Consider the following 22556-nt stretch of genomic DNA (forward strand, 5'->3'; position numbering starts at 1 on the left):
CAATGAAAGTGCATGGTCAATCCACCCTTATGACATTGTGTATCTGGATCCGGATCCGGTACCGACATTTTCTTGGATCCACCCATCACTAAATTTTACAAATTATAAATGGAGATGGCAACGCCGTAGAGAGAAAAATAAAGAAAAATGAGTTTGGCAAATACTGTTAATACTGTTCGATGAAATGACGACCATACATAGTAGGTATTTTAAGCCAAGTATGAATGGAGATGAAGAAATAAGCCAGAGATAGAAACACGGACCGACACAACAATCTCCCGCAACCTGCCCTCTTTGACTCAACTGGAGAAGAAGCGAGATAAGGGGTTGGGGGATCAGCTGATAACAAGGACATGCATTTAAAACATAATGGTACTTTGTTTTTATTTAGTCTCACTTAAGAGTTGATATAAAAGTGTCTTTAAAGTTAATATAAAATAAAAAATTGCTTTAAAAACCTAATTCTTCAAAAACACAGAACAATATTGACCCCAGCTGATCCGCCCCCCGTTAATCGAGGTTCTACTGTATTTTGTTAATTTTTTAGACTGTAAGGATATTGTTTTACTAACCACAATTCATTCCAACTATGTAAACAAGAGAAAATGTACAATCTTTAATAGAAATCAATTATTTATTCAATATTGTAGTTGGTGTTCTACTGAATTTAATTAACCCTTTAGGCGGGTACACACTTGTCATACTCCCTTCCGATCCGATTCCGATCATACTGTGGTATGTGGAGAGGAGAATGGTACTTAACTTTGAACGCAGGTGTTTACACCTCTCCGACACGCGTCACGTCATACTCCAATCCTACTCTGATTTTTGTTGAATGTAATTTTATTTTTATATAATATGTTTGCTGTTACATGTCCTGTATTTAATTTAATTTATGTTGGTAACAGCTGATCATGTGTAAATAGTTAGGATTGTTTTTATTGTAATGAGAATTGTTGAATAAGTTATGTTTGAGTAAAAATGTTGTGTGTGTGTACTTCAGTAAAATAAAAGATAATTATTGTAACAGTAAAACCTTAGGTGTTAGTAATTTACTTTCACTTAAGTCAACAGGTTATGGGGCCCAGAAAAATTCATTAATTCAACCATAACTGTAAAAACCAGAAGTAATCTAGTAAAACCCCAAGAGTTAAAGTGTAGTGAAGGTGAGTGAAATAGTAAAAGTAAGACTAACAATGGCATCAGTAAAAGAAGATGATTTTGTAGAAAAACTCAAAGGAGTTGAAACTTTTCCATTGTGGAAATTTCAGATTAAAATAATATTTCAATCCAGTGATTTGATGAGTATTGTTGATGGTTCTGAGAAACTTGAAGATATGGGTGATGGAAAGAAGAAGGCTGATTGGATTAAAAGAGATGCCAAGGCTCAGAAGTGTATAGTTAGTTCTATTGAGAAGGGACCGATGTTACATATCATTAACTGTGAAAACTCAAGAGAAATGTTTTTGAAGCTGTGTAATATTTATGAAAGAGACTCAGAGCAGCAGAAGTACTCGTTATTACAAGAATTCTTTAACCTCAGGTATGAGCCTAATTCTGATATAAGTTCTCACATAAGTAGAATTGAAAACATAGCACACAGACTAAAAACTTTAAAACTTTAAACTTTAACTTTAAAACTTTAACTTTAAAACTTTATTGATGAAAAAATGTTAATATCAAAAATTCTTGTCAGTCTGCCAGATAGATTTAAGTATTTTGTAACTGCCTGGGAATCAATGCCCAATGAAGAAAAGACATTGGCAAATCTAACAGCGAGACTGTTAGCAGAAGAGTCAAGAAGTGAGTTAAAGGAGGTAAGCCTAGAGAAAAATCTTGCATTCCAAGTTGTTTGTCACAACTGTAAAATTCCAGGCCATAAAGCAAAGTACTGCAAGAAGCCTACATACAATAGGGCTAACTCTGATAATGAAAGGCGATGTTTTAAATGCAATGCTGTTGGTCATCTAGCACCAGACCTGTGGAAATGTAAAAAAATTTGTTAACAAGTTTGAAAAAAGAAATGTAAAGCCAAATTTATTTTGTAATATATGTAAAAAGTCAAATCATAATGAAAAAAATTGTTACTTTAGAAAAAGCCAGAACCTAAATGTCGCTAGTAAAACTGTGTCATTTTTGTCGTATGATGATGGACAAAATGTTCGGGGTAATAGTGGGACTGTAAACTTTGTATCTGAATGGGTTGTTGATTCAGGCACATCTTCACATATAAAAAATTGTGCAGATTTGTTAAGTAATAAACAAAATATTTCTTCTGAAATATATGTTGCTAAGAAAAATCAAACCATGTTAGCTTCAACGAGTGGAACTGTAAAATCCAAAAAATGTATCCTGAATAATGTGCTATATGTTCCTGAACTCAGTGAAAACTTGTTGTCTGTTTCTGCAATAACTAATAATGGTGGTGAGGTTACTTTCTCTGAAAATACAACAGAGAATGACCAGAAAGGAGACAAAAATGAAAATGATAAGAAAGAAGACAAAAATGAAAATGACCAGAAAGAAGACGAAAATGAAAATGAAGATATTGAGAGTGCAGATAATCTAAGTGAGATAAGTAATAATGAAGTAGAGTTTGAGTTGGTTTCAGACAAAAATGAAATCAATGAAGAACAGCCAAGTTTAAGTAATACTGATACTACACAAAGCATCAAACTAAGAAGAAAAACTAAACTACCTGAAAGATATAAAGAGTTTGTGTTGTTAACATATGAAGAAGCAATCAAAGGACCAGATAAAAAAAATTGGCTACAAGCAATTGAGGATGAGAAAAGCTCCCTTATTGAGAATGAAACGTGGGAAGTGGTTGACAAAAAGCAAGCACTAAACAAGAAGATCCTAAGTAACAAGTGGGTATTAACAAGAAAGGATAACGGAAAATACAAAGCGAGACTAGTTGTTAGAGGTTTTGCCCAAGAACAAGGTATAGACTATGAAGAAACCTACAGCCCAGTTGTAAGTAATTCAACTTTACGTTTGTTATTTTCATTAGCTGCCAAACAAAATCTCAAACTAATTCAATTTGATGTTAAAACTGCTTTTCTCTATGGAAATTTAGATGAAGAAATTTATATGTGTGTACCTGAAGGGTTTGATCATAAAGATAAAGTTTTGAAATTAAGAAAGACTTTATATGGACTTAAACAAGCTCCATTTAAATGGAACCAGTTGTTTACAAACTGCTTGCTAAAATATGGCTTAAAACAAACTCAGTCTGACCGTTGTGTTTTTACAAATGGCAGTATTCATCTTGCTATATTTGTTGATGATGGAATTCTTGCTGGTTCAGATGAAAAAGAGATGAAGAAACTTTTGAACGAGCTGTCTAGAGATTTTAAAATAAAAACAGACGAAAACCCATCAAACTTTCTTGGAATGGAAATTTTATATTCAAGGGAAGGGATATTGTTAACACAAAAGAACTATTCAAACAGTATTCTCGAAAAATATGGAATGATAGATTGTAAACCTGTAGACACTCCCATTTGTCCAGTGAAAACGAGCAAACCTGATGAAGAAGTAAGCTGCCTGACAAAAGATTATCCTTACAGAGAAGTTGTAGGAAGTTTGCTGTACTTATCCAATAAAACCAGACCTGATCTTACACTTGCTGTGGGATTAGAAAGTAGATGTGTTGAGAATCCAAGCAATGAAGATGTTGTAAATGTCAAACAAACCTTAAGATATATTAAAGGTACTCAAGACGCAGGAATATTATTTTCAGCATCAGGAGAAAATTGCCTAAATGTATATTGTGACGCAGACTATGCAAATTGCAAGCATACAAGAAGAAGTACTACTGGATTTGTCATAATGTATGGAGAAGACCCAATAAGCTGGTGTACAAGAAGACAACCGATTGTAGCTTTGTCCAGCACTGAAGCAGAATACATTGCAGCGGCGGAATGTGTCAAAGAAGTGTTATATTTAAAAACTTTCTTGCAAGAGTTGAGTGGAACTAATGTTGAAACAAACCTAAACATGGACAATCAAAGTGCTATTAAGCTTTGTAAAAATGGAATTTTTTATAAGCGAAGCAAACACATTGATGTTCGCTACCATTTTTTGACTGAAAATGTAAGGCAAGGTAAAATAAACATTTCTTTTGTTTCTACATCCGAGAATGTTGCGGATATGTTTACAAAACCCTTGAACAATGTCAAGTTTCATCAATTTAGCAAAGCTTTGATCAACTATCCAAAATCTTGAACAGAAGACGATAATCGAGATATTTATTTTTTGTTTCTTATATAAAATTAAAATTAAGGGAAGGTGTTGAATGTAATTTTATTTTTATATAATATGTTTGCTGTTACTTGTCCTGTATTTAATTTAATTTATGTTGGTAACAGCTGATCATGTGTAAATAGTTAGGATTGTTTTTATTGTACAGTAGACCCCCTCTTAACCGACCCTAATGGGACCGGACCTAGGTCGGATAACGCAAAAGGTCGGATAAAACGGGCAATCCCTAAAATCATAACATGATGAAGTGCTATTCATTTGGAATTATATAATCATTATTTTGAAGTCATACTAGCATTATTTATAAAATAAACTACTCTTATCTCCTTTTTCATATTGGTAGAAAAGTCACAAATAGACACAAAACACGGTTAAGTCAAATAGGCCTACTTTCAGTGGAATATATTATAATACTAGGCAAGAGTCAATAAAATTCCTATTTTAATAACTTTCCCATCCCTACAAGTTGCGTTGTTTGTTTACTCCGGCGATAAGATAATCAGTTCTCAAAATCGTGACGCACTTTATGATGTTATAAATTTGCCGCGCAGATAAGTTTAACAAATCAGATCAGATGTGCTCGAATACAGATATAGCTACGAACGATGATGACAAACTGACAATAGGCTATGCTATATTTATTGTGATAAACACAAAATAACTTATTGTTAGTCATATCCTGTGGAGATAAGCGTATGGTTCAGTTCTCATCGCCCAGCGTGGGAGCGGAAATGCCGAGATTCCTAGAAAGCGGCGGTTAAACCGAGCTGCTCTCAAAACAAGGTCGGTTAAAACAAACTGCATTATTTTACGATCGAAGGCGGATAATCCGAGTATCGGTTAATACGAGGTCGGTTAAGAGGGGGTCTACTGTAATGAGAATTGTTGAATAAGTTATGTTTGAGTAAAAATGTTGTGTGTGTGTACTTCAGTAAAATAAAAGATAATTATTGTAACAGTAAAACCTTAGGTGTTAGTAATTTACTTTTACTTAAGTCAACAATTTTGACTCCCATCTTGCACCGACACTGCAGTCTATTCGTTTGTCGGGTGCAGGACGGGTTGTTTCTTAAAATTCACCTTTATTCTTAAGGTTAAGGTTTAAGAATAATGGTTTAAGATAAATATAATCCGACACTTGATGTGAAATCTGTGCGTGCATACCTTCAATTAGAGACCTCGATCATGAAAATCGGATGGGTAGAAGAGCCAAACGAACTCTTGAGAGAAAAACCAATGTGTTTAATATATAAAGATGGGCACTTTGAACCTAACTAAACCTAACTGCTTTGCTTCCATGCAGAATGGACCCAAATTCTCCGTTTTCCACTGCACTCTAGAGATGTCTGACTTTCTTCCTCTTCATCTAGACAAACCGCCATCATGGCTAAATCCTGAAGTCCAAAGTTTTTGAACATATTTATCACCTTCTGCACGTAGTTTACGTTTACAAATCAGACTGGTGAGTGTTGATCGACCCGGTGGAGGAAATCAGAGATGGGTCGGAAGCGTGTATGACATGTGTGCTCACCCCCTCCGATCTCTCTGGAATCCCGCAAATCGGATTGTAGTAGGATCGGAAGGGTGTATGACAAGTGTGTCCCCGCCTTTTGAGGTAGAATTTTCCCCCCATTTTTCGGTGAGTATAGTTTGTCATTTCAGCAGTCGGATAAATTGCGCCTGGCGACCTATACTCGCCATTCGACCGCAAAGGGTTAATACTTGGACCCTTTGTTGGCAGACTTGTTCATAAAATACAGCTTTATCTTTTGCATCAACTTTAGATTACCTTTCCAGCATGAGAGTGAGCCGGGACTGTGAGAGGTGAGTTATAGGACCAGCGGCTACGGCAGGTCTACTGGCAGAACTGACTATCATGTATTCACCTTGGGAGAAACTCGCAGTTGTGTTGCTGTCATTGTGGAACACATGTTGATAACTGCCAGCCACCACCTCAACAACCTGCTCTACTAGCTTCACTCTGGGTAGACAAGTTCCTTTCTTGGCTCTGTTGGCAAACACATTTTAATAGTTTCATCATACTCTTTAGATATTAATGAACAGTAGAGTTCAGGGCTGTCACGTGGTTTCTTGGCGTCCGGGATGATGTCAGCCCCCCCCCCCCCCTCCAAACACACAATGAGTATTCTTGAGTGTGGCAGATTGCCTTAACATTGAGTCGGTCGTCAGTTTTCAAGCCGTGCACGTGCTCTAAATGTTTTCGTGTATTCGTGTTTTCGTGTGTCCGTCCTGTAAATATATGTGTATTATTTATTCACCCCCTGACGCAATGCAAATGAAGAAAACTTGTGTTAAATGTGACAAGACTATAGTTTAGTGTACCACTACGCACCTGACGATGGAGTCATCTCCGAAACGGCCGTAGTGGAATATTACTCCTGATTGCGTTGACGGTAAGAACTTAGATTTTATTACACAATGAGTGATGCTTGTTATACAAATTTGCATGGCGGGTTGCATCGCTATCTGTGTTTTAATGCTAATCAACAGACACCCAAACGGATTGAATTACCTTACAAAAATACTAGTCAGGAATCAGGGATTAAATTACTAAAGTTTTTTTATGAAAATTTTTATTGATGATAATCAAATCCATACAAATAATGTAAGAGTAAGAAAATATTAAAACCTATCAAAAGTACTATATGTTATTAATTAATACAGTGCAAATTGAAATTATGCAATGGTATGCAAAACCTCAAACCAAACCTACTCACAATAGAATATATAGAATAAAAAAAAAACACGTTATCACATTTAGATATAAGATCCTAAACATTAAATGACATTTGCCTGGATTTTGCACATTTGGATCCTAAGGTTCGCCGTCGGCCAGTCATGCGAAATAAAAATAGATCACGGCATCTACTTGTGTGTACAGACAGACAGAGTGACTCTGCGACATTGCAATATTGATTTATATTAAGATAATTAAGTTGGTACAAGGCCTTCAACTCCACAGTGGGGTTCATTATTAGGCTATTATTACTAAACTAAAAGTAGTATACAAGTAAATTCAGCTACTCCATTTTTATAAAATACTAGCTGGCCCGACAGACGTCGTCCTGTCCTAATGTGGTTTCATGCCAAATGCTCGTTCATTTTCAAGATGAGCTCGTTCGCATGGCTCAATCACGTCCTGGTTGAAGTTTGTTCCCTACGCTCACTCACCTTTAGGTTGGAGCTCGTTCGCTGCGGAGCTCGTTCGCTGAGCTCACTTGCCTTCAGGTTAGCTCATTCGCTACGCTAACAAGCATCCAGGTCGAAGTTCGTTCGCTACGCTCACTCACCTTTTGGTTGCAAATAAGCTGTTGTCATAAATTAAAAAAAATAATAGTGCTACACCCTGTTGGTAAGCCTATTAACTTTTTAATGCTATTGAACATCACAGAATCAAATTGTTCAGTTGAACCAGCTGTTAAGATTCTTTAATTCCATTTAAATATGAGTACTCATAAGGTTAACATGGGAAACTCCAAAGCCACTGGGGCGGAGCCCTTTTGACGGATCTGCACCAAACTTCACACAAACCATCCTTGAATAATGCTTAATAATGCCTGAAAGTTTCATTACAATCTGTCAAGCGGTTTCGGAGTCCATAAAGGACAAACAAACAAACAAACATACATACATACAAACAAACATACATTGGATTTTATATATTACTAGCTGTAACCCGCGGGCTTTGCCCCGTTTAACTTCTTAATTTTCAAGATGATCTCGTTCGCATGGCTCAATCATGTCCTGGTTGAAGTTCGTTCGCTACACTCACTCACCTTAATTAATATTAATAATTAACGAGGTGTTAGCCCGTCCTACGTACGGGAATAGACAGTTAAAACTGTGTATAATTCAGAACAGCTAGCTTACACGTATAAAGACAAATTTTATAACAGCCTACAGTAGAAAGAGTATTTATCAATTGAGAAGTGTATAGGCCTAGTCAGCGATATCACCTTCCAATTCCATCGCATGCCTGCCTCTTCCATAATCAATTACTCATACTATACACCGTTTCCAGTAGGTCTGAATAGAAACTCCCTAAAATAAAACGAAAACATCCAATAAAATTCACAGTACACATAATTATAAAGTTGGTGTCCTAACATCATTAAACGAATCATCCACACATATCCTTTATATCAATTTCACTGCATCAATTGCTAAATAAATAAGTGTAAACAAAGAAAAGTAAAAACAACAACGTATAGTTTGTATTGTAAACAGCTGAAACGAAAATAAAATAATATTCATTTGAAAAAAAGAACTGGTCACATATTGAAGGAATTAAAAACGTAAACACGCAAGTAAAGCTAGTGACGTAATTAATTGTCTATGTTTATTATCCATTCCGTTGTCAGTTCTAATATTCTGATAATTAAACCACCCTCATTGAATCAATGTACATCATAATTCCCCATATTCATTTATTTAAACTATAAAATATTCAGCGCCTCCAAACGTAACCACAACTAAACACACGCCAAACAACTTTTTAGATTTCATAAAAGGATGGTAAGTCTAATAATTGCAGTATCCTAGGTCAATGATGACGTTATGTTCAATCTATGTCATTCATCTGCATATCTTTGGATAAAACCCGTCAGAGGTTGTGGTGGTAATTTAAAATCGTATTCCTGATGATTCTTGATCTCCTTCTTTATGACATCAATATTCCCGGGCCTAATCCAAACAAAGTTTAAGCATTCAAAAACATTGATTGTAAACAAAAAGCCACCAAGATGAATTAAAACATGTAAAAATTGTGATTTTTCTACCCTTTCCTAAAAAAGTTGAGCAGTAAAATAATTGGCATATCATTTTTTAAGACTCGTGTACAGAGCCTCGACTTGTATACTTCGATGGTGTTACTTATCTCGGTGGTCTACTAATCTTACTTATTTCCTATAATCAATGACAAAATCTGAGTAAATAAAATAACCTCATAGTTCTATAGAGCATTTTTATATTTAACCAGCTGTTAGTTAAAACAAATTACATTGCGCTAAAATAAACCAAAGATTACTTAAAATAATAATTTGAAGATCCTAGTATTTTACTATGTATATTTAATTAATCTGTCATCCTCTTATCGAAGGATTGAACGTATCAATGATTAGCATTACACATAGTATAAATAAGTCAACCCTTAGTATGTCTTTTAATTTTATCCAAATGCTGAATTTGTGTTATAAACGCTGGATGTTTACAGCTGTTATGTTAAGCAAATTATATTATACCAAAAGCTAGTTTAAATTCTAAGCGTCGGCTGCTAGACTTTTCAAAAATTAAAGCTTAATTTGTAAATAACTGGGACTCTAAACTAAAATTATGGCTTCGACATTCCCTAGTTCTCAAAATTATCTTTCTTTCAACACAAAAATCATGAAAATCCGCCGAGTGGTTGATTCAGAATCGTGAAATAAAAAAACCCTATTTCGTTTTAATATTATAGATAATTAATAGGCCAATTAATATTGTATGAAATTTAATTTGGGTAAATTACTTTTTGAGATTTTGTTTAGTTATATATATATTTATTTTCACTTTAGCTTGTGTTTGTAAACATAATAGGCTATATTTAAAATAGGCTGTTAGGCTTAATTGACTGGTAATAGGCTATTTAAATATTATTTAAATATACAAAAATTTATGAACTGTTGCAATATCCCCGCAGAAACTGAATATTACATGTAATATGAGGTTTTGATACAGAGTGAAATAAATTTTGGTTTGAAATGTGAACATTAACATTTAATAAAAGGAGACTTAAATACAAAAAAAAAGAACGATGGATGGAACATAGTTATTGAAATACAAATACTTAATCAACACAATTATTGAATCATGAACAATATAACAACAAAATTATAACAATTAATATTATTAAAGATAGGAGAAAGGAAAAGGAAAAGAAAGTACTATTGTTTATATATTGGGGACAATGGGGAATATGAATTTCTCATCACTATTATTATAGTTCATATGAGTTATTGTTCCTTAACATCTTTTCTCATTTCAGACTTTTCTTATTTAAGTTAATATTTCATTACACTGCAGGCGTCTATTTAACACGTTGGGTGCTGATGACGGGAATTCCCGCAATTGCTTAACATTGAAATAAATGCAACTTTTATGTTCAAACATGTCGACAGCACAAATAGTGTTAATGTGTTCAATTTACATATTTCTTCTGGTATTTAATTCACTTTGTGGAGTGTCTATTTTATTTACATTTAACTATTTACATGGGTTTAAGGTCTCTCTACACACACTTTTCATTTAATTTTCTTCAATTTAAAATTTTCTTTAAATATACTATTATTCTTCATACATATACTTTTGATTATTAAACTTGTATCTTCGGTTGAGGAGGATTATATATTTTTAGTGCTGAAATGTGGTATGGCCCAAATGTCTTCTTGTCATCTAGAGTGTTTACATAATAAGTTGAATGTCCTGAAATTGTACTGATCTTGAATGCGCCTTTGTCGACTTTCTGTATTTTTACTCATATTTATGTTAGGATCGTAATAGTTTGTTTGCATATCATTATTAACACTATTATAATTATCTTCATAATATTTATCATCATTATTTTCATTCTCAATGCTTCGCCTTGGGCTTTGCTCAAATACAAAATTACAATTTATACCTTCAACAGATACCTCTCCGAACTTCAAAGTAATATTATTATTATTAATCTTCAATTTAATAACTTTTTCTTTAAAATTCATTTCAAACTGCCATTTATTTAATACATCATTCCCAATTATTAAATTCCTAACTAAGTTTGGTATGAGTAAAACTTGTAGTTGAGTTTCTTCATTTTCTATAATTACAGGTAACATTATGATTTTAGTTATGCGCTTAGATCGATCTCCCGTAGCCGTTTTAATATGTGTATTTGTAATTGGCAATTCTTCAAAATGACCTATGTGGTATTTATTTTCTAGGAACCATTTTTCCGATATACATGTTACATTAGAGCCGGTGTCAATTAGGACATTTATCTTTGATTTATTAATTGTAACACTAATTTCTGGAAAATCAATTTGTTTAATCTCGTGGGAATCATTGCTTGATTCATCTTCTTCACTTAATACAAATTCTCTGTCACGACAGATTACATCCGTTTCATAACAATTATTTAATTCATTATATACATTTGGCCTTATTTTTCCGAAGGGATTTTCTTGCACTGAAGAGACAATTGAGGGAATATTATTTTGAGGGGAAGTGGTGTGTAGGCCATTTTTCCTCTCGGTGCTCTTTAGTTTAAATCCGACTTATGTGGTTGGTCGGTTTTATCGATTATGGTGGTACAGACTTGTCGTTGTTCTGGGGTCATATAATTGGGTTCAGTTTGATTTCCGTTCCTAGTGGGATAATTATTTGAATTTTGTGGAAATCTGCCTTGTGGGTATGGGAACCAGTTTTGTTGGTTTGGCCGGTTATTGTATTGTTGGTTGTGGTTGTATGGTCGATTGTTTTGTTGATACTTCATATCATATCTTGGTTGGTATGCATTTTGGGTGATGTTATTAGTGCGGTCAGGATATCTGTTTTGTGGTTGTGTGTTATAGTTAGGCCTTGGTTCATTTCGGTTTGTCGCTGGTGTATTGTGTGATGGGGAATGGTTTTGTTTATTCCGGCGATTTCCGTCTTTTATATCTTCACGCTGGAGGATCGATTCAAATGCAAATATTGTGTTGGCATTCTGTACTATGCGGGCATCTTGTATTAGTTCACTGAAGTGATCGCTTAGCAATGTAATAATTTCTTCATCAGTCATAGGTGGGGACATTGATTTCAACATTATGACACTCTCTATAAAGTATTCTGTGCGGGTCAGTTTTCCTCCAGGACGGTACCTCTCGTTTTCCAATCTCTGTCGAATTCCACGCTGTACTGATTGGCTCCAAAATTTCATGAGAAACATGCTCTCAAACTCATCCCATGTATTAATATTACTTTTGATAAGAGAAAACCATTGTCATAATATGTTCTTTTATATATATTATGTTAGTTTTATATCATTCGCCCAGACTGTACTCTTGTTGTTGTACTTGGACTGTACTGAGTTTAAACTGTACCGTTAGACCTAGATTGAGTGCTCGGCCACTTTGAATAAACCCATGCCAACGTTAACATGTTTATCATTTAACGAACCTCGACCTGCGATCCATATCACATGGCGCAGTCGATAAAATTTAATTATGTGAGTCTTAAAAGTATGTTTGAATTTAATACAGTTATTTTGAATTATTGAGACAAGACGTTGAAGCTTTATAATCATGCCGAAAGCAGGAGAAGAGGAGGAAAAAACGTCCATCGTCGTGCAAAGTTCGACTACACCTTCAATACGCCCACCATCAGAATTGACATGGTCAGGTAATATGTCAGAAAATTGGTCGTTTTTCAAACAAAAATTTAAAATCTACATGGTTGCTAGCAAAAGTGAAAAAGAGACTAGTGATTATCAAATCGCTCTTTTACTGTCAGTCATTGGTGATCGTGCTCTGAAAATCTACAACAATTTTCAGTATTCAACAGGAGAAGACAAGCACAAGTTAGAGACTGTAATATCTAAGTTTGATAATTATTTTATACCCACTAAAAACGTAACTTATGAACGTCATATTTTCTTTTTGCGTGAGCAAAACCTTGATGAAAATATAGACTCTTTTGTAACTGATCTTAGGGATTTGTCTAGCTCATGTGAATTTGGTCAGTTAACAGACAGTTTAATCAAAGACAAACTCATTTTAGGTATTAGAAATAGAACATTGAAAGACCGACTTTTGCAAACTTAAGACCTAGATTTAAATAAAGCTTTGGAAATATGTAGGGCTTCAGAAACTGCTAGCAAACAATTAGGAGATATTTGCTCAGACACTAGATCGGCAAGTATAGACGTGCACAAAATTGCAAGCAAGGATTGCATGAAAGGGCAACATGTGACGTCACAGACCGGTACTCTTGTTGTTGTACTTGGACTGTACTGAGTTTAAACTGTACCGTTAGACCTAGATTGAGTGCTCGGCCACTTTGAATAAACCCATGCCAACGTTAACATGTTTATCATTTAACGAACCTCGACCTGCGATCCATATCACAACCATCGTGAAGGGCTCCCTTCTAAACTCATCTCTATCGTATCAATTAAGAATTCTTTAGGGTCGGTTGTGGGACTCTGGCGAACCAAATTGCGACAGTAATATTTTTGTAGTTTGTTTAAGAACTCTTTGGAGTTGTGTGCTCGTCCAGTGAATTTAGGTACGTTATTTGAGTCAACATTAGTTCCACTACCGCAAGATACATAAATGTTAGGGGTGAATGTACTCTGTTTAACAGTGGCTTCGTGTTGTAGAGATTCAATCTTGTTATGATGTTCACTTAGTGTTGTTTTCATATTTTCTATTAATTCAATGTTTTGTTCAACTTTGTCTTGGTTTGCTTTAATCTGTGGTTCTAGTTGTTCTTGAATCCGTTGAGTATTTTCACTTACTGTGTGTCTGAGTTGTTTATGTTGTGTTTCATATGTTTCCTGAATTTGACTTTTAATATTATTTAAATTAGTATTCATAGTCTGGCTCATCTCTTCCCTAATAATTTGATTTTGGGTATGGACTATGTCATTTACTTCAGTTTTATGGGCATTTAGATCTGCTTTCAGGTCCATTTTTAGATTATATGAGCTTTCGGCAATTTGGGTAGTTAATTTAGATTCAATTGATTTCATTTCCCCTGATTGTTTTTGTTGATTTTCCTGCACATAGTTTAATTCCAATTGTAGTTTATTTTGTGATTCAGTGATAGATTCAATTTTAGTGTCAAGGATTTTATAGTGGGACTTAATTTCATCTTTAATGTTGGTTTCCAAGGATATCATTTTATTATCCAAAGATTGGAATAGCGTTTGAATTTGGGCCATAAAGTCCAGTAGTTGAGTGACGGTGCTTGTTGTAGCGTGATGAGAAGCTCGCTGTGATTGATCGTCATGAAACTGTGTTGTGATTGGCTGTTGTGTTTCTGTTGCCGTCGTAAGGAACGTAGGCCTATCAGCTGTCATATTCATTCCCATCATTCCTTGTTCATCGTTCACCGGGACGTTGGTTTGGTGTTGGTCGGTAAAATTTGTTTGCTTTGCGGCTACGGCTACCATTTCCGATCGCGATGACTCGGAATCGTGGAATGATTGCTCGTCGAAGGATTTAATTTCTGAGTGTGTTTGTTGTGATAATGTTTCATGGCTTTTCGCTGTTAGTGTGCATGATTCATCTTCACTAATATCGCTGGTGTTAGTGTTTGTGTGAATTTCAATGTTGTTGTCGTCTTAATTATTATCGTCACTATCCCCGCTATTTTCGACTAGTTTCCTAGAGGGTTTAGGGTTTTGGCGTAAATTGTATTGACTCTTCATCTTGGATATCTTTAACTAACAGGTGACTGATAGGCTAATTATGAAAGGGGAAACGGGGGAATCTTAACTTAGATACCTTTATAATAGTACAACACTCTTATAGGCTATTCTTAGTTTAACCTAAAAATCGCTATTTCAAACACATAAGCTAGGCCTACTTGTATTATTATCAAGGTTTGGTCAATAAGAGAGCCCCACTCGTTGCGGCGCCAATTGCAACCTCAGGGTTTAGGGTTAGTGCTTGGAACTCTCTTTAATTTCCAATTTCCTTGCTAATCTTTTAATTTGAAACTTTTTTTAATGATAATAAAGTTAGCCTTTAATTTTTTTTTTTTTTACTAAATAATTTTATATCGAATTTGGATAAGATTGTTCTAAAACAAAAGTCTTTACTTGAATCAAGATTTTAGACTATATAAATTTTAACAGCTATGAGGCTACTCGATCCACCTCAGAAGTAGGCTAATGTTCTCAAATTGTCCAACACCTAAATAGGATAGTCTGTAATAATAAGATGGAGATTACCAAGTTTTTCCAAGTTTCCACATTTCTTCTTGTTTAAACTATTTGAAATAATTAGACTATTTTGGTTTAGCTTTTCACTTTTTACTAGAAAATATTTTAATATAAAAATCATACAAACTAGCTTTTAAACTCTCACCCAGGCTAGTTCATGGTAGAAGAAGGAGGAAATCCAGTTGTTACCTAACACATGTTTTTCAGCAACAATGTATTCAGGTCTTCTAGATCTTGAAATTCACTGTTCACTTTTAGTCACTCAGGCCAATTAATATTGTATGAAATTAAATTTGGGTAAATTACTTTTTGAGATTTTGTTTAGTTATATATATATTTATTTTCACTTTAGCTTGTGTTTAAAATAGATTGTAAACATAATAGGCTATATTTAAAATAGGCTGTTAGGCTTAATTGACTGGTAATAGGCTATTTATATATTATTTAAATATACAAAAATTTATGAACTGTTGCAGGTTGGAGCTCCTTCGCTGCGCTCACTTGCCTTCAGATTAGCTCGTTCACTACGCTAACCCGCCTCCAGGTTGAAGTTCTTTCGCTATGCTCACTCACCTTTTGGTTGCAAATTAGCTGTTGTCATAAATGTAAAAGAAATAATAGTGCTGCACCCTGTTGGTAATCCTTGTAACTTTAATGCTATTGAACATCATAGAACAGAACCAACTTGTTTAATTGAAACAGCTGTTAAGATTCATTAATTCCATTTCTCATAAGGTTAACATGGGAAACTCCAGAGCCACTGGAACGGAGCCGATTGGACGGATGACGAAATTGATGGTGTATAAACCTATTCCATGAAATTCTACACGTATGTACCAAGTTTCGTGGCAATCGGTTCAGCGGTGTCTGAGTTTATCACTGCCAAACAAATATATATATATATATACAAACATCCTCTTTTATACTTATAGATTTAACTTGGGAAAACGTTGCAAATATAGAAAGTGATTGGTGTCAAAGTAAAATAATATGTATTTGTTCAATAAATAAATGAAACGTAAGATTCAACACGTTGAACGTAAGATTCTGTATTCATGTAAGAGACCGATTGTTTTACTAACACAAAGGAGTCTGTATCCACTGTACAACCCCGAATTTTTTAACCAACACAAAGCAGTCTGTATCACTGTACAATACCGATTTGTTTACTAACACAAAGTGTCTGTATCCATGTACAAGACCGTTTTTCCCCCCGAGTGTTTGTCTCTTGATGCAAATAACTTATATGTCAAGGCCATGTCTCGATGTTTGTATCTAGATGCGTATAACTTATATGGCAAGGCCATGCCTCAGTGTTTGTCTCTTTGCAAATAACAGCAAGGCCAAGTCTCAGTGTTTGTCTCGAGATGCAAATAACTTATATGGCAAAGCCATGACTCAGTGTTTGTCTCTTGATGCAAATAACTTATATGGCAAGGCCATGTCTCAGTGTTTGTTTCGAGATGCTAATAACTTATATGGCAAGGCCATGTCCCATTGTTTGCCTCTCGATGCAAATAACTTATATGGCAAAGCCATGACTCAGTGTTTGTCTCTTGATGCAAATAACTTATATGGCAAGGCCATGTCTCAGGGGTTGTCTCTTGATGCTAATAACTTATATGGCAAAGCCATGACTCAGTGTTTGTCTCTTGATACAAATAACTTGTATGGCAAGGCCATGTCTCATTGTTTGCCTCTTGATGCAAATAACTTATATGGCAAAGCCATGACTCAGTGTTGTCTCGAGATGCAAATAACTTATATGGCAAGGCCATGTCTCAGTGTTTGTCTCGAGATGCAAATCTATACTTCTATACTTCTATACTATTATATAAAAATCTAATGGTGTCTGTCTGTATGTGTATTACTAATAGGTGCAAAAACTAATGAACCAACTGGACTTAAATTATACAAAAATATAGCTACCATACCAAGGACCATTATAGGACTATTCACATTTCAATACTGACCGTAGGCTTTGCCCATTTGGCTTTAAGAGTTCTGAGGTGAACATTTTAAAAGTAAATATTGATTGGTCTCCATGGCTGTGATGAGAACACTAACAATGTTTGTTTACATTTGTTTTGACATTTAAATTTAAACAAGAAGAACTGCTAAACTGCATATTTCATAATATCAGACAGCTGATACAAAGAAATTAAATATAATATTATCCATAACTACGAGGTAGGTCTATTTTAATTTATTCTATGCTTTTATCATGGATTATTTATTTTAAAACTATGTCAATGATTATAGAAGAAAAAGATTCTATAACCGTTGCTGTATCAACTCCGGCTCTGCTTTGGATTTTTTAAAGCGTCTAAGTTATGAAAATAATGTTATTGATATGTTTTCATGGAAACAGTATTAAAATTACAAAGTATAGATGTTTTATATGAATTTGGAGGCTACTTTAAATAAATTCTAACTGCTTAACATGTGTTACATTAACTTAACATAACTTGCACATCACATTGTTTTTCAAATGTATATTTAGGTAAATTAAGTTATTGTGTTTTGCTAAACCTATGCTTAAACTAAACCAAAGAATATCATTAATAACTAAATTGTACGTTGATTTTTGTTTCCTAAAATCCGTTGTATATGTAACTATATTTAATAATCAAATGCTAATACAAAATACTCTTATTTTATCTTAACCTTTCAATTCACATTTACTTTATTTGTTACATTTATTATTTGTGTTTTGCCACACCATTGATTAAATTAAACCAAGGAAAATATCATAAAACTAAAGCAGTACACAGTGTTCTTCTGTTTCTAAAAAAAATGAAATATATGTTACTATGTTTACTTAATGGTAAGTGTGAAAATGTAAAGGCAATGGACAATGGAACTGATTAAAAGAACGAGTTTGTATATTAAGTTGTTTGTTGATATTTTTGTAGAGTAGAATCAGAGATGCAATGAAACATATACTGTATTTGCTATTACATTTTTATATTACATCCTTGATGCTTTGGATAATCACATTAGTTTTGTCTGCTGTCTTTAATGCTAAATTATTTGTTAAAATTTTGTTATAGTACCTATAGATATATTTTCTTTAATATTTCAAAAAACTGTATATTTCTAAAGTTTATAACAGCTGACTTAGTTTTGCTAATGATTTATTGTGAGTGAAGAAACTGAAGATGGAAGGATTTTTGATTTAATATAAAGAAGAGTGAAATTTAAAAAAAATTTCATTTAAATTTAAAAATTAGTATTTTTGCAACTTCAAAATTGAAATTTAAAATGTCAATAATAAATTAAAAGATATGTAAGATGAAGGTAAATCATGTATGTCATTGTTTTATTCGAAGATTAGGTAAGTTTTTCTCATATCAGCCTACACAAAATTTAAAATTAATCAAAACCAAAATGGTGGTATCCACTACTTACCAGATTTAAAAGTCATATAACTTTAACGTTTCTATTAAGGCTATACAAGTTGAATTTTGTTTCTAAAAGCGTTGGCGGATGTGTAAATATATGCAACATATGTAAAGATAAAAATGTTTCTATTTTGTGTCCTCTTCCCGTTGCAAAGCACGGGTACAACAGCTAGTAACTTATATGGCAAGGCCATGTCTCAGTGTTTGTCTCGAGATGCAAATAACTTATGGCAAGACCATGTCTCAGTGTTTGTCTCGAGATGCAAATAACTTATATGGCAAGGCCATGTCTCAGTGTTTGTCTCGAGATGCAAATAACTTATATGGCAAGGTCATGTCTCAGGGGTTGTCTCTTGATGCTAAAAGCTTATATGGCAAGGCCATGACTCAGTGTTTGTCTCTTGATGCTAATAGCTTATATGGCGAAGCCATGACTCAGTGTTTGTCTCTTGATGAAAATAACTTATATGGCAAGGACATGTCTCAGTGTTTGTCTCGAGATGTAACTTATATGGCAAGGCCATGTCTCAGTGTTTGTCTCGAGATGCTAATAACTTATATGGCAAAGCCATGACTCAGTGTTTGTCTCGAGATGCAACTTAAATGGCAAGGCCATGTCTCATTGTTTGCCTCTCGATGCAAATAACTTATATGGCAAAGCCATGACTCAGTGTTTGTCTCTTAATGCAAATAACTTATATGGCAAGGCCATGTCTCAGGGTTCGTCTCTTGATGCAACTTATATGGCAAGGCCATGTCTCAGTGTTTGTTTCGAGATGCTAATAACTTATATGGCAAGGCCATGTCTCAGTGTTTGTTTCGAGATGCTAATAACTTATATGGCAAGGCCATGTCTCAGTGTTTGTTTCGAGATGCTAATAACTTATATGGCAAGGCCATGACTCAGTGTTTGTCTCTTGATGCAAATAACTTATATGGCAAGGCCATGTCTCAGCGTTTGTCTCGAGATGCAACTTATATGGCAAGGCCATGTCTCAGTGTTTGTTTCGAGATGCTAATAACTTATATGGCAAGGCCATGACTCAGTGTTTGTCTCTTGATGCAAATAACCTATATGGCTAGGCCATGTCTCAGCGTTTGTCTCGTGATGCAACTTATATGGCAAGGCCATGTCTCAGTGTTTGTTTCGAGATGCTAATAACTTATATGGCAAGGCCATGACTCAGTGTTTGTCTCTTGATGCAAATAACCTATATGGCCAGGCCATGTCTCAGTGTTTGTTTCGAGATGCTAATAACTTATATGGCAAGGCCATGTCTCATTGTTTGCCTCTCGATGCAAATAACTTATATGGCAAAGCCATGACTCAGTGTTTGTCTCTTGGTGCAAATAACTTATATGGCAAGGCCATGTCTCAGGGGTTGTCTCTTGATGATAATAACTTATATGGCAAAGCCATGACTCAGTGTTTGTCTCTTGATACAAATAACTTGTATGGCAAGGCCATGTCTCATTGTTTGCCTCTCGATGCACATAACTGATATGGCAAAGCCATGACTCAGTGTTTGTCTCGAGATGCAAATAACTTATAAGGCAAGGCCATGTCTCAGTGCTTGTCTCTTTGCAAATAACTTATATGGCAAGGCCATGTCTCAGTGTTTGTCTCGAGATGCAAATAACTTATATGGCAAGGCCATGACTCAGTGTTGTCTCGAGATGCAAATAACTTAAATGGCAAGGCCATGTCTCAGTGCTTGTCTTTTTTCAAATAACTTATATGGCAAGGCCTTGTCTCATTGTTTGCCTCTTGATGCAAATAACTTATATGGCAAGGCCATGTCTCATTGTTTGCCTCTCGATGCAAATAACTTATATGGGAAGGCCATGTCTCAGTGTTTTTCTCTTGTAGCAAATAACTTACAAGGCAAGACCATGACTCAGTGTCTGTCTTTGGATGCAAATAACTTATATGGCAAGGCCATGTCTCATTGTTTGTCTCTTGGTGCAAATAAGTTATATGGCAAGGCCATGTCTCATTGTTTGTCTCTTGATGCAAATAACATATGTGGCAAAACCATGTCTCAATTGTTTGTCTCTTCATGCTAATGGCAAGGCCATGTCTCATTATTTGCCTCTTGATGCAAATAACTTATATGGCAAGGCCATGTCTCAGTTTTTGTCTCGAGATGCAAATAACTTATATGGCAAGGCCATGTCTCAGTGTTTGTCTCTTGATGCAAATAACATATATGGCAATGGCATGTATCTTTCCAAACCGAATCCGACCCGATTTTTCAGATATCTGCACACCTCTAGTTTTTATGCCTACCTATCAGTACTGTGGGCCTGGAACGAATTTAAAGGAAGAAATTAACAAGAGGTGATCCAGGCATAAATAAATTGGATGCTGCATGCAAAAACCACGATATAGTATACTGAAGATCGAACTATTGTAAAATATACACAGATACCCTTTTGGTGGTCGTGCAAACTTAGTGCATTTTATGATTTTGTTAGTGTCCCCAAGAAATGAGGGATTATGGGCTCAAGTGGAGATTATTCTATATTTAAGATATATTAACCTTTAAACATAACTAATATTATTTTAAACCGTATGATTTAAATTGGCATTTTGTTAATTACGTTTTTTTTACCCGCCCTTATGACAGTGTGTATCTGGATCCGGATCCGAAGATGATTGATTTGATTGATATTGTGGATGTTAACTTTATAAATGAAAAGACAATAATCTTACTCTGTGATAATCCAAATTTTAGTTTCAGAAAAAAACTTTTCAAGAGTTGTATCCATCTTATAGTTTTGAAGCTGATACAAAAATATGCTCTTTGCCATTACTTCATCATAACCTCTAGTGAACAGCTGGCAACTACACTGTCATCGTACTGAATGCTTTTAGGCCTATATGTTTAAAACAAATTTAAAACAACTAGACATTGTGTTGGTTGGAAATAATTGACCAGTTGTGTTAAATTATCTTGTCAATAAATGTTTCAAACATGTTTGTTCCTAAAAACTCTTATCATATTTTTAAAACCACTTTTATCATGGCTATTCAAAGTATCTCAGAGTAAAATAGGTAAAGCCCTTATCTTAACTGTGATTTTTCTTGACACAATCCTTGTAGTAGTAAAAGGTTTTGTTTTAATAATGTGTGGTACAGTAATTGTTGTTAGAAAACCATGAATGTAGGATACTATCCATTTTCATAGTTATGTCAATGTAGTTAAAAATACCCCGCCGCAGCAAACCTGCAGACTTAGCGAATTTCCATTTGCCTGATTGGATTTAAACTAAAATGTCTCCTTAAAAATATCACACTTATTCCCTATTTAAACAGAATTAGTTTAGTGAGTACTTAGGTTTGCTGCAACAGAGAGGGTAAAAATTTTTTTTAATGTAAAATGTTAAAAAGTACTGTGGTTTAGTACAAAATGTATTTTCCAAATTTGATCAAAATATGTTCATAAACAAGCAAACTACAACAGTTGACTTACTCTCCATAAGAATAACATGGGAATTTTAAAATTACAATTTTTTTGAATTTTCTCCGTAACAATTAGGCGCATAATAACGCTTCAATTATACAAAATTATTTGTTTTTTTAAGCTCTACAAAATGGTTTAAAAAGAAATTGTGAAATTTTGTGTTTTTATGGTCAAAAATGGGAAAAACCTATTTTTACCCCATAAAACCCCCCATAAACACCCGTTCCCATAGTCCGATCATGCTGGTTCGCGAACTCATTCAAGTTTATCCCGCCTTACACCTTTAAACCAAATTTTATGAAAATCGGACAAAAATTACTCAAGTTATCGTGCGGATATCTTTTATATATCTATATATAGATATATAAAAATTTGAACGAATGGTGTATTTGGCCTCTGGGGACATCAAAATGAAAAAGTAAATCGGTCCCGGGCTTAGGTCTTACCATGAGACCT

General features: G+C 34.4%; 1 protein-coding gene across 1 annotated transcript in view; it reads right to left on the minus strand.

Annotated features, from left to right (window-relative positions):
- Positions 1-22556, minus strand: part of LOC128982751 (DNA replication ATP-dependent helicase/nuclease DNA2) — a 217434-nt gene that overhangs the window by 106779 nt on the left and 88099 nt on the right. The window contains exon 10 of the mRNA XM_054401709.1: positions 6056-6274. Within this exon, the coding sequence (XP_054257684.1) occupies positions 6056-6274 (219 nt within the window). The remainder of the gene's footprint in view (positions 1-6055; positions 6275-22556) is intronic.

The sequence above is a fragment of the Macrosteles quadrilineatus genome, unplaced genomic scaffold, assembly GCF_028750875.1.
Source record: "Macrosteles quadrilineatus isolate MER2022 unplaced genomic scaffold, UCM_ALF_1.0 Scaffold_1__1_contigs__length_201487025, whole genome shotgun sequence".
NCBI lineage: Eukaryota > Metazoa > Arthropoda > Insecta > Hemiptera > Cicadellidae > Macrosteles > Macrosteles quadrilineatus.